General features: G+C 36.4%; 1 protein-coding gene across 1 annotated transcript; it reads right to left on the reverse strand.

Annotated features, from left to right (window-relative positions):
• Positions 1-5,627: 5,627 nt before the first annotated feature.
• On the reverse strand, positions 5,628-11,626 carry LOC130932924 (uncharacterized). The gene is made up of 2 exons (XM_057862386.1): positions 11,596-11,626; positions 5,628-6,354 (listed from the first exon to the last, which is right to left on the reverse strand). Exon 2 carries the CDS (start codon positions 6,347-6,349, stop codon positions 6,002-6,004), a length of 348 nt encoding a protein of 115 aa, XP_057718369.1. The 5' UTR covers positions 6,350-6,354; positions 11,596-11,626; the 3' UTR covers positions 5,628-6,001.
• Positions 11,627-14,030: the final 2,404 nt, after the last annotated feature.

Consider the following 14,030-nt stretch of genomic DNA (forward strand, 5'->3'; position numbering starts at 1 on the left):
AATGCTGGTGAATTTACTTTCCAAGCTTTTGATGCTTATTGTATGGCTAATGGAATAAGTGTTGAACATCAAGTAGCTTATGTTCACATACAAAATAGGTTAGCAGAATCACTTATTAAGCGCCTCCAATTAATTGCTAGACCCTTGCTTATGAGAATAAATCTCCCAACCTCGGTTTGGGGGCATGCTATTTTACATGCCGCATCACTTATTCGTTTGAGGCCAATGAGTTACCATAAGTTCTCTCCTATGCAATCAGCTTTTGGCCAGCAGCCAAATATTTTCCATTTAAGAATATTCAGGTGTGCGATATATGTTCCCACTGCACCACCTAATCGCACCAAAATGGGACCCCAAAAGAAATTGGGGATATATGTTGGATATGATTCTCCCTCTATAATGAGGTATCTTGAGATACAAACTGGAGATGTATTTAAAACCCGGTTTGCGGATTGTCATTTTGATGAATCAAAATTTCCAACATTAGGGGGAGAGAATAAGCTTCTTGAAAAGGAACTTAATTGGAATGCATCATCGTTGATGCATTTAGATCCCCGATCAGGGCAATCTGAACTAGAAGTTCAAAAGATTATACATTTGTAAAGAATAGCAAATGAATTGCTTGATGCATTTTCTGATACAAAGAGGATAACTAAGTCTTATATACCAGCGAAAAATGCCCCAATTTGAATTGATGTCCCAGTAGGACAAGTAGCCACTGAAGTAAATTCACGCCAGAAGCGTGGCAGGCCTGTCGGTTCCAAAGACAAAAAATCTCGAAAAAAAAAGAGGTGAATATTGTTCCTGTTGAAAAAGACATAATAGAGACACCTGCAGTTGTCCAAAATTCTGATATAATGTTAACGCCAAAAGATGTTCAGGTTCCTGAAAATTGTGAAAATAACAAGATCTCGATAAATTATGTCTTTACAAGAGAGAAATGAAACCGAAATAAGACAATTGTTAATGAAATATTTGCATATAATGTGGCATTAAATATCATGCATGAAAGTAAGGATCTTGAGCCAAGATTAGTCGAAGAATGTCGACAAATGAATGATTGGCCAAAATGGAAAGAAGCCATGAAGGTTGAATTAGACTCACTTGCAAAACGTGAAGTCTTTGGACCTGTAGTCCGTATACCTGAAGATGTAAAACCTGTTGGATACCGATGGGTATTGTGAGAAAACGAAATGAGAAAAATGAAGTTGTGCGCTACAAAGTCCGACTTGTGGCACAAGGTTTTTCATAGAGACCCGGTATAGATTACGAAGAAACTTATTCCCCTGTAGTGGATGCGATAACATTGCGTTATTTGGTCAGTTTATTTGCATATCATAAACTGCATATACATTTAATGGATGAGGTAATAGCCTATTTGTACGGCTCATTAGACCGGGATATCTATATGAAAGTTCCTGAATGACTAAAGATATCTAAACCATCCAATGAATATTCGCAAGGGTTATACTCAGTCAAATTGCAAAGATCTTTATATGGTCTAAAGCAATTTGAACGAATGTGGTATAATCGTCTTACTGAGTATCTGGCCAAAAATGGATTTAAGAATGATGATATCTGCCCATGTGTTTTCATAAAGAAAACTACATCTAGATTCATTATAATTGCTGTGTACGTTGATGATTTAAATATCATTGGAACTCCTGAAGAGATTCCAACAATTATAAAAACTGTAAAAGAAGAGTTTGAGATGAAAGATCTTGGAAGAACTAAATTTTGTCTCGACCTGCAGATCGAGCATACAAAAAATGGGATCTTTGTTCATCAAACAACATACACAGAAAAGATATTGAAAAGATTTTATATGGATAAGTCACATCCCTTGAGTACCCCAATGATCGTAAAATCTTTGGATGTGGAAAAGGATCAATTCCGTCCTAAAGAAGAAAATGAAGATATCCTTGGTCCTGAAGTGCCATATCTTAGTGCCATTGGAGCGCTAATGTATCTTGCTAATAATACACGACCTGATATATCATTTGCAGTGAATTTACTAGCAAGATATAGTTCCTCTCCAACCAGAAGACATTGGAGTGGAATCAAGCAAATCTTTTGATATCTTCATGGAATGGTTAATATAGGATTGTTTTATCCCTATGGATCCAAGTCACAACTAGTTGGCTATGCAGATGCTGGCTACTTGTCTGATCCACATAAAGGAAGATCTCAAACAGGATACCTGTTTACATATGGTGGAACAGCTATATCATGGAGGTCCACGAAACAGACGATTGCTGCAACATCCTATAATCATGCTGAAATACTAGCGATACATGAAGCTAGTCGCGAGTGTTTTTGGGTGAGGAGTGTGATCCAATATATTCTGTCATCATGTGGACTGATTGATCAGAAGATAGCTCCAACTGTCCTGTTTGAAGATAATATAGCATGTATTGCTCAACTTAAAGGTGGATACATCAAAGGTAATAGAACAAAGCACATTTCTCCCAAATTCTTCTTCACTCATGATCTTCAAAATCAAGGGACAATTGATATCCAACAGATCCGCTCAAGTGACAATTTGGCAGATTTATTCACAAAGTCACTCCCAAAATTCTCCTTTGAAAGATTGGTGCATGAGATTGGGATGCGCCGATTTCGAGATATTAAATGATGTTGTCAAGAGGGAGCATGGTTCTAAAAACTGAACCGGACCGGCCGGTTCAACCGGAATAACCGGGAACCGGTCACCTAGCCGGTCCGGGTAATATTAAAAACCGCCTAGCAAAAAACCGGTAAAAAAACCGGTCAAACCGGCGGTTAACCGGTGAACCGGAAGAACCGTCCGGTTTTTTAACGGTTTTTGGTTTGAAAACTAAGATGCTAAACGACGTCGTTTTGCCTTATAATAAAAAAAAAAAGGGAAAATGACAAAACATGGAAGGAAGCCCTAAATCCCTAATCAGTTTCTACTTTCCAGTCTCCATTCCTTCTCCCATCTCCTTCTTTCTCCCGAAACCAAAACGAAAACCCTAGCCTCACCGCCGATCGTCGAAAGCCGCAAGGAGTGAGTCACCGCCGCCGTCCGTCGCAGTCAGGGGAAGCACAGAAGCCTCTCCTCCCAACCCCTAGATCCCCTTCACCAGTTCTCCCAGCCCTAGCCTCACTGCCATATCACCTCCGCCGTCTCAACTACTCGAAGCTGCCGTCCCTACTGCATCTCGTCTCGCGTGCTTTCTCCGTCGCGCAGCCGCTGTTCTGCTGCGCCGGCTCTGCTCCTCTGCTCTAGTTCCGCCGCGCACCACCCTCCTGGGCTCCAGTTCCATGGCGGTCCAGGCCACCTCTTCTCCAGTTCCGCGGTGGTCCAAGCCACCTCTTCTCTAGTTCTGCCGCGTCTAGCCTTCCGTCGTGCTCCCTCACCTCTGTGCTCTAGAAGAGAAGGTATTTTTTTTACTGTAATTGTTGTTTTAATTTTTCTTCTTCAATTATTGTTGTTATCACCGTGGTCTAGGATTGTTGATGATATTCTTGATTCTGTTATGCTGTTGTTGGTCGGTTGTCTAATTTTTTTTACAGTGATTTTCTGTTCTTGAACTTGTTCTGGAGATTATTCGGCTTGATAATTTGTCAATTTGTTGAATGGGAAACTAATTATTGATTTAGTTATCCTGCTTACTGCTGATTTTGTGTGTTTGCTAATTTTGAATTTCTTGAATGAAAAATTTGTTAATTTTGTTGTGTTTGCTATTTAGTTCTGCTTTATGTAACTTCATATCTTGCAACATTAATCTTCGAATGATTCTAGCCTCATGAATGACTGAATAATATCATGAAATATATCTAACATGATGAGAGAGATTTAAATGATAACAGCAAAATATAATCTGAGTTATGGGTTTATAGTTGAAAAATTTATACTGACGATAAATGTATCTTATATTTGGGTTTGGAGGATACATGCACCATAGACACAGTATTACTCTATTACTAAATGATAATAAGCTTGTCATGTATTGCACAATGCTTCTTTTGTAGGGAACATGAGAGGCAACCCAGAAGAGCATCAGGAGGAAGAACTAGATCTACCATATTTTGATATGGCTACATTTATTTCTGCAACCAACAACTTCTCGACCAATAACATATTGGGAAAAAGCGGTTTTGGAGCTGTTTACAAGGTTAATACTTAGTCATATAATGCTCAAATCTGGATATTAGCAACATGGTAGGGAATTTTGATTTGTTGAGATAGGTGCTATGGCCAAATAAGTACATTATTTGAAAGAGTCACTATTTTGTGCCTGTAGAACATTATGGGTTTGTCATTATGTGCATTTTTTTTTGTTTAGTTATAAACTTTGATGTTTGAAATTTTTGTGAACCTCTAATATTAAGTTATGGATAATTTATTATGTGAAATTTTAAATTTTATTAAGTTAGAAATTATTTAATTTATATATTTAAAATTATTTTTAGGTTTTTTAATAATTTTATTTAATATTTAATTAAACCGGTTGAACCCCGGTTGAACCCCGGTCGAACCAGTGAACCATTGAACCAGTAACCTCACCGGTTTATTGACCGGTCCGGTTCTCGCAACCTTGAGAGGGAGAGACTGTACTCTTTTTTTCTTGGTCAAGTTTTTTTCCATTGGGTTTTTCTTGATAAGATTTTTAATGAGGCAGTCTCCATCACAAAAGATTTTGTACTCTTTTTCCTTCACTAAAGTTTTTTTTTCCATTGGATTTTCTTTGGTAAGGTTTTAACGAGGCATAATCCTAAATGGTCATCCAAGAGGGAGTGTTGTGATAAGAACGAAGGATGTGGATGCCTATTTCCAAAAGAATTACATTAAATGAAAGTTAAAATTATTACCTCCTCTATGCATATAAATAGGAGCGTGATATGAAGCAAACATATTACAATTAATAAAATCTTCTCTCTCTCTTATACGGACACACTCTTCTCTTTCTCTTTTCTTTATTTTATTTGTTACCTCTCCTCTTCTTTATTTATTTATTTAGTTATTTTATAACAATAATATACTTTTCAATAATCATGTTTAAGATTTTGTCTAATAACATGTTGGACTTGTTGATTAAAGAACTTTTTCATCTAACTATTCATAAATCAGTAAATAAGAACTATTTTTTTTTTTGTGTTGGGCTGTTGGCCACTAATTGGTAAGTAGCGAATTATAATTATTATTATTATTATTATTATTATTATTATTATTATTATTAATTAATTAATTAATTCTATTTAATATTTTTTGATATTGTATATTACTGAGTCTCATTTTTTAAATATTTTTCCACACAGCAATATTTAATTACTAAAAACATAAAAAATAATGATGGAAAAAAACACGGATAAACTGATAATGATAGTGATTAATTACTATAATGGGTTAACAATATGCTCAATTAAAGTTAGGGTCTACCAAAATTAAACCCTAAACTTGGAGGGTATTATACTAGGAGCTTGACATGTGATTTTCACATATGTAAAAGAATCTTTAAACCTATATCGTAGTATTTGCCCTTTAAATAATATTTTTTTTAATACATTGATGGAATAGAAGTCTTTTAGTTTTAGGTGGCATTGATAGAGTATAAAACAAATTTGCCGAGAGTGACAGTAAAGTTAATGAAGATTGCTCTTTTTATGATAAAAAAGTATTATGTAAAATGCACACTTCCCTTGCAAATTTTAGTTACAATTTTCGCTATTCACCAAAGAAATTTTCTTTATGTATCATGGATTAAATTTCTTCCCTAATATTAATGTTTTCGTAAGTCTAAAAAACATTGAAACACCTCTGTCTGCAAAACTATCACGGAACTTTCTTGGGAAGGGAAATTATCACACTTGATGTCTAAACTTCTGAAAAACTCAATGTAATCAGACAATCAGTTGCTTAGAGAAGCAACATGAAATCTTCTCTCAGTCCCAGCAACCATTATGGTAGACAAAGTGATATTGTGAGGCATAAACACCGGTCTACTTGGCCTTGGGCAAGGAATATTGAAACTGTTGGCTACTTGGAAGGCTTTTCAGAGGATGTAGAACCCTTTTCAACCACTTTGGTAGAAGTAGCAGATTCTTCAGCTTCAACAAGCTTTCTTAGTTTCTCTTGAAGATTCCTTACTCTGTCCTCAGTTTTGCGAAGCTTTCTCCATCTATATGCAGCCCATAGACCAAAGCCACCATATACAACAATATAGGAAGCCCATACGTAAGGGTAGGTTTCTGCGTGCTCTTTGATTTTGAGATACTGTTTCTCCAATGAATCTATCAAGTTCACAGTAGAAGTGGCACTTGCTACTTGATCCTCAGAATTCTGGATCGGTGTGGCGGAACTTGTTGTTTCTGGCTGATTTGCCATGCCCTCTGCCGGAAATATTCCAGTTACCAATAATCAAATAGTTGCATAACAAATAACCCTTTCCAATGGAGCCCTATAAAATAACATACAAAAATAAACATACAAAAGGAGAAAAGATTTATTGTGCTGCTAATCAAGAATCAACAGTCTTCTAAAAGAGAAACTGTAGTGACTAATGAGTTAGGTATTGTAACACTTACTAAGGAATTTGTAAAATGCCTTAGGACTCTCTTCTCCCTGATTACATTCTTCTCTTCTATCTGATTTATCTTTTTTCTCTACCAAATTTCCTCACTATGATTTTACCTTCACTGTGATTCTCTAATCCTACTACTCCTAAAACCAATCTCATTACAGAAACATATTTTCCTTTCTTCAACATATCAAATTATCAATGACAATGATGTAACTTAGAAACAAAGTTACAAAACAATAATAGCTATAAAACCAAGCAAAAAACAACTGAACTGAACTCACAATTAGCAAATTTCTTAATGAGTACAAACTGAAACTTAACCAGATGCATTATCATAATATGGTTGCCACAAGCTAAACTGAACTCACAATTAGAAATTTTTTTTTTTTCAAATTTGAAACTTCTCAATCATAAAACCAAGGCAATCAACCATTTAAACATTAAAACTTTTAAGACCAAACCAACATTAACACAAAAGAACATAATGTCATTAGCCCAAACAGAATTTTCCCAAAGTACAAAAGACATGACAAGTTGACAACAAAATAACTAACCACATTTTAATCCTAAAACATTGTCAATCAAAATTAGAAAGTAGTGAGAAGAAGTGAAGAATGTAAGGCAAGTACCAAGCACTAAAACAGATGCCATATGCAACTGCAAGGTACTTGCCTATGGATAAGTACCACTAACACAAAGGGTTGTTTCTGGGCAAGTAGTTAGAAAAATGTGGCATTTTGATAATAAGTTTTGAAGAAGGTGGTACATTAAGGGCAAGGAGTTCCCACCACCCGAATTTATCCCCCTCTCTTCTGTTCTGCTGTTGCTTCCCGTAAACTTAATCTTTATAGGTTCGGGGATCACTGAAAAATAAAAAAGTATATTGGAAAAATTCACAGCCCACCTTAAAACTCAAAGCTCAAAATCTGTAATGGAACCGGTAAAAGAAAAATTTAGAAGCTGTAACGCTCATTTTATCAAACACCTCATGTGCAACACCCATCTTTAGCTTCTTCACCTAGTTTTTTTGGCAATGATCGACTAGCAATGCAACATCAACAAAAAATAGCCACACGTTTATATACAGCCTCCAAATTCGAAGCCTTTTACAATAACAAAATTTTAGCACCACCATATTAAAGCACAACAGATTTAATAAAATTTATGCAGATTTGTTTATTGATCAGAACAAAAAAGGAAGAAAGCGCTAAAGTGAGTTAAGAAGCTTCGTCAAATACCTCGAATTGCAAAGCTTGAATAAATCAGAAGCGGTTAGAGATAGAAAGAGGTTGGAAAATTGGAGTATTAATATCACTCTGAGAAGTTAGAATAGCACATGGTAGTTGCACTTCGGGTGGCGGCGAGACACCGTGGTAGGTAGTGGAGTTGAAGGGGCTGTAGTGTGCAGAACTGAGGTGCTGATCCTGGCAGCACTTTTAAGCCTACGAATGGGATATACAGAAGGTGACGGACGGAGACGCAGGTGAAACAATAATTTGGGGTTAGGAAATTTTTTGGGTTTTGGGGGGGGGGTTCTGAAAACCGGACCGGTCATTGAACTGCTCAAATCACTAGTTTACTGGTTCAATCGGAATAACCATTTTATAATAAAATAATAAATAAAATACAAAAAAACACATTAGAATATAATTATAGTCTAATATAAATTTTAAAATGTCATTCAAATTTAAAGCACTATATAAAATATCATCAACCAAAATCTTAACTTCTCCAATTATAAGTTTAAAACAAGGCCTATTATTACTTTAGCTAAGAACACTCTAGATCGAACCAAAAATAAAGTGTTAACTTCTTCGATTATAAGTTTAAGAGCTTTGTGACACAATAAGAGTATTAAGCACCAACTTTTGACAATATGTACTATCAAAGGATACATATGCTCATGTTATGTGTGTTTGTTGCCACTTTATTTGGCTAATCAAGTTTAGTTTTAAAGTATGAAATTCCAAAGATTCTAGATGGTGATTTCTTAACCACATTTTCAACTCTATGGAATGGTACTAAGTCAGAGGAATTTACTCCCACTAGAGGGATCAGACAAGGTGATCCCCTATCACCATATATATTTGTTATCTGCATGGATAAATTGTCTCACATGATAGAAGAAGCTGTAGACAAAGGAAATTGGTCCCCAATGCGAGCTGGCAGAAATGGACCGCAAATGTCTCATTTAATGTTTGCGGATGATCTCATTTTATTCTCTGAGGCATCTCCCAATTACATGAGAAAAATGCAAAGAATTTTGAATGATTTTTGTGAAGAGTCTGGTCATCTAATAAACCAGGCAAAAACCAACATATATTTCTCAAAGAATGTAACTGAAGAGGTGAGGGATAATATCATTAACATGTGTGGATATTCTGAAACGGCAGAAATTGGAAGATATCTTGGAGCCTTTATCCATAATACAGGGAGGAGGAAGAGTCAGTTTAACTACATCATTGAGCGAGTCAAAACAAAACTGCAGGGGTGGAAAGCCAATTGCCTATCTATGGCTGGTCGTATTACTCTAGCTCACTCTGTTATTGGGTCAATGGCACTATATCCTATGCAACATACAATTATTCCAAAAAGTACTTGCCTAGCAGTGGAGAAAGCTCAACGAGCGTTTATATGGGGGCATGATTGTTCAACGAGAAAAGTGCATCTTGTTAACTGGGAGAAAATTACTAAACCAAAAGAGAAAGGAGGTCTGGGGATTAGAAGATTAGAACAAGTAAACGAAGCTTTTTTGTTGAAGAGAGGCTGGCAAATTGTGACCAAACCCGATTCTCTTTGGGTTCAAATTATGATTGGAAAATATGGGAGAGGGCACAATCCTATGCAAAATGTTGTGGCTACCAGTGGTGATTCTATATTGTGGAAAAATCTTGTAGCCAAATGGCACATCATCAAGGACAACACAGGTTACCTGCTTGTTAATGGTGAGGCAACGAAATTTTGGAGAGACGCTTGGTTGGAACCCAATAACTTACTAGCCAATTTAGCATCCCCAATCCTGTCTCTTGAAGAAGAAAACCGTCCAGTAAGTGACTATGTAGATGCAGAAGGAAATTGGAAAATTAGAGAGCTAAATATCCTCCTACCTGACAGTGTCATTAATAAAATTCGAAGCACTCCCCCTCCTTCAAAAGAAGATAGCAAGGATATTCTCTTTTGGCGACCCAATCCTGAAGGTGAGTTTACTATCAAACATACCTATCAATTTCTTTCCCATTGCGACCATGACTCAGATCGAATATGGAAATTGATTTGGAACTGGAAAGGGGTACAAAGAGCAAAGGTGTTCCTTTGGCAGTTGGCTCATAATGCTGTTCTAACAGCTTCCAGAACTGCAATATGGGGTAGAGGAAACAATCCCAACTGCATGAGTTGTGACAATGATATTGAGACTCCCTTTCATGTTATTCGAGACTGTCCCATGTCATCGCCAGTGTGGAATTGCCTGGTGAAATCGCAGAATATTGGTATGTTTTATAATCTTGATTTGAAAGAGTGAATTATTGCTAACATGACTATGGATATGGGGTTTGATGATGATATAGAATGGAAGGACGTTTTTGTCACGGCTGTTTGGCTTATTTGGAAATTTAGGAATGAATATATACATTCCAATACAAACACCCCCTTAAGAATCAAAGAGATGAAAATAAGGAGCTTAGCGAGAGAAATCAGAGATGCCAGAAGAAGAATAGAGAACAATCAGCATGAAAAACCTCTGACAGTTTCTTGGAAACCACCTCAAGAGGGTTGGATCAAGCTAAATACAGATGGGGCCTCGAGAGGTAATCCTGGGCAAGCTAGCTGTGCTGGAATTTTCAGAAATGCAGATAGTGATTGGGTTTATGGGTATGCCAGACGTCTGACCTATGCAAAGGCAAGCGGAGGTTGCAGCAATACGAGAGGGACTGGAGATAGCATGAAAGAAAGGATTTAGAAGGATTGAGCTAGAAACAGACTCCCAAGCAGCTGTGAATTTGATGGAGAACCCTCCAAAACGCCACCCAACACTAACTCGCCCGATTAGAAGAATCAAAGAGCTTCTCAACAGAGATTGGCAAGTACGCATACGACACATATATAGAGAAGCTAATCAATTAGCTGATGGCATTGCAAATTTGCTACTAAATCAAAACAGAGAGCATGCTACTTGGGATCATCCTCCCAAAGAGACCACTCTTATTTTGTTTGCTGATAGAAGTGGGGTTTCTTTTCCCCGTTAATTTATTTTGTTTTTTGTTTTGTTCCTGGCCTTAGGGCCTCCAATGTACCAAAAAAAAAATTAATAATATTCAAACTTTACATAGTTACTTTCAAGTTTCAAGTTGACATAATAGTGATTAATCACATATCATTTCAGTGTTTTTCTGTATTCAATGGTATTAATACAGACGGAAATGATAATAACCTGGTTTCTGATAGCTAAAATAGTAAAACAGTTGCTAAAATATCATTAAGACGATAATTATTCGGGTTCATTTCAGTAGACAATTTGTTATATTTTGTGATTAAATTACAATTATTTCTTTATGAGGCATTTGCTTTGTTTTTTGATTTATAAGTAGTTCATAGAAACTCAACCTGACAAAACAGGGACAATCCATTACACAGTACATACAATAACTAAAACATCAACACATATCAAGAACCTGCCATAAACAAAGATTAACACAAAAATTAACATGCTTTAACAAAGATTAACAAAGTTTTCAACCCAATTTTAACAATTTCAGCATAATGATTAACAACAGAAAAAAAAACACTGAATGAGGCAATGAGCACAAAATTTTTCATGATGAAATTTTAACAAAATTTAACAACAGAAAAGAAAGTAAGAACAAGGTAGTAACAATTTATCAGCATCAATTTATCATCGATATAAAAGCGTTAACCAACCTAGAACAAGCAAGAACAAGCTAGTAAGCCAGTAACAGTTAAAATTTATCAAGAAGCAGTGAGCAAAATCAATCAACCAAGCCAATCAACCCAGAAAAATCTCCGAGCACTGATTGAACATCCGAGGCATTACCTTCTGCGAGGGCAGTGACCAGAGATTTGCAGGAGAGCCACGGACGATGGGAAGCTGGCGACGAACACTGGCGAGCTGGAGACAGACGACGGGGAGCTGGCCACGACCACTGGCGAGCTGGCGATGAACACGACGGACGGAAGACGGCGGAGCAGAACCTGGACACGCTGGCGTTGGGCGAACGGGAGGGCCTTCAAGCACGACGAACCAGGAGGAACGGCGAACGACCACGATGAACCAGGCGGCGATGGAGAGACCAACGGCAGCGTGATGAAGGCTAGGGTTTTCAAGGAACAACGGGAAGAGCTTTGTCACCTCTGCCGCTCTGCAGGGAACTTGAAAGGGGAGAGAGACTCGTTTAGTGGTTTCTCAATTCAGAATTCTTTGGTCAGTTTCATTAAATTTTTTTTCTTAAACAATAAATAGCTATATTAAGAGTAGTTTATAAATAAGTTATTTTATATTTGAATTTTCAGTTTTAAAAATATTTATTTTATAGAAATATGATAAAAAATAATAATATTATGAGAGAAGTCATTTTTTATTTTGGGCCTGCTACACATACAAGCAAAAAGGCCCTACAACTTTTACAAGTTTCCAGCCCACACATCATTCACACGCGCACTCATCTCAGTTTGAATGGAGCGTAAATTGCACGCGCCCCACTCAAACGGTTTCTCTTCGCAAATAGCGCTCCTTAATGGCGCACTCTTCCACTTCTCCAAATCCTTCAAAGAAAACACAAACCGTCGATTTTCGAGCAACATTGCAAACTGCAGAGATAGAACTCGTCGCGAAGATCAGAACTCTCCATCAACAATCTCCAGAAAAACAAAGATATATTACTCAAGGTACATTACTATTTTACTCATCTTGTATATTTTTCACATTTCGAAATCGAAGAACTAGGTTTTACTGTTCTTCTACGTTCTTCTAGGTTTTACTCTTCTTCTTGTTCTAGGTCTCATTTTACAGTTTTTAATGTTCTACTTATTTTAGGTTTTACTGTTATTCTTGGTTCTAGGTTATACTGTTCTTCTTAGTTGTTCTAGGTGTTACTGTTCTTGTTGTTCTAGTTCTTCTCGTAACTGATTTTTGGGAGTATATTGCGTAATTTGGTAGGTGTATATGGAATAATTTGTTGGGTGTATATGTCATAATTTGTTGGGTGTATATTTCTGAACTGATATACTGTAATATAGTAAACAGTTGCAACTGTTCTAATATTTGCTTGTCCATGGGTGTATATTACTTGACCTTGTAATGTTGCTTGACCTTGTATATTAATGCATGTTTGAGTGATATCTGACTGATATCTGTGGGTGTATCTGACTCATATCTGTGGGTGTATCTGACTGATATCTATGGATGTATCTTATTGATATCTATGGGTGTATTTTTCATTTCAGAAAAAATGGCAGGCAGAAACCAAGCTGAAAAAAATGTAAGAACAAATATATGTCTTAGATGAAATCAGTTTTATATAATAGAAATATATCTGACTATAATTTTGCTTTGTTTACAGCAAACCAAAGACCTTAAGTGTGCAACCCATTTATTAAATGAAAAATTCAGAAACATGAGCGAGGAGAAGAAAACAATTGTTAGGAATTTGGAATTTGGTAGCCTGAAGCACATCCCGCCACTGATTAATGCAAACGAATACACAACTTACACCCAAGTGTCAGATAGATTCTAAGGATATTGACACTGATTAATGTAACTATTATATGATTGATGTAACTGATTAATGTAAAAAATTGAACACATGCTGTAAAAATTTGCAATTATGAGTAAAATTTTCTCTGCTGTATTCAAAATGTCTGAATTACAGGTACAATAATATGAAGGAAAACATCAAACCAAATATACACCAATGACCTGATATTTTTTATACCCAAAGAAAGTTGAATATACACCCAAAATTCTATCCCCATGATGCTTTATCCCTAAAACCCTGAACCCTAAACCCTAAACTATAAACCCTAAACTCTAAACCCTAGACACTAAAACCTAAACCCTAAACCCTAAAAACCTAAACCTTAAACCCTAAAACCCTAAACCCTAAACCTTAAAAACATAAACCCTAATCCCTAAAACCCTAAACCCTAAACCCTAAACCCTAAACGCTAAACGCTAAACCCTAAACGCTAAACCCTAAACCCTAAAACTTTAAACCAAATGTCTGAATTACAGGTACTATAATATGAAGGAAAACATCAAACCAAATATACACCCATGACCTGAAATTTTTTACACCCAAAGAAAGTTGAATATACACCCAAAATACTATCCCCCTGATGCTTTATCCCTAAAACCCTGAACCCTAAACCCTAAACCCTAGACACTAAAACCTAAACCCTAAACCCTAAACACTAAAAACCTAAACCCTAAACCCTAAAACCCTAAACCCTAAACCATAAACCCTAAACTCT

The sequence above is a fragment of the Arachis stenosperma genome, chromosome 6 (genome assembly GCF_014773155.1).
Source record: "Arachis stenosperma cultivar V10309 chromosome 6, arast.V10309.gnm1.PFL2, whole genome shotgun sequence".
NCBI lineage: Eukaryota > Viridiplantae > Streptophyta > Magnoliopsida > Fabales > Fabaceae > Arachis > Arachis stenosperma.

Bases quoted from the DNA above. Each gene is read 5' to 3' on its own strand.
- LOC130932924 (XM_057862386.1), bottom strand. From the start codon at position 6,349: ATGGCAAATCAGCCAGAAACAACAAGTTCCGCCACACCGATCCAGAAT.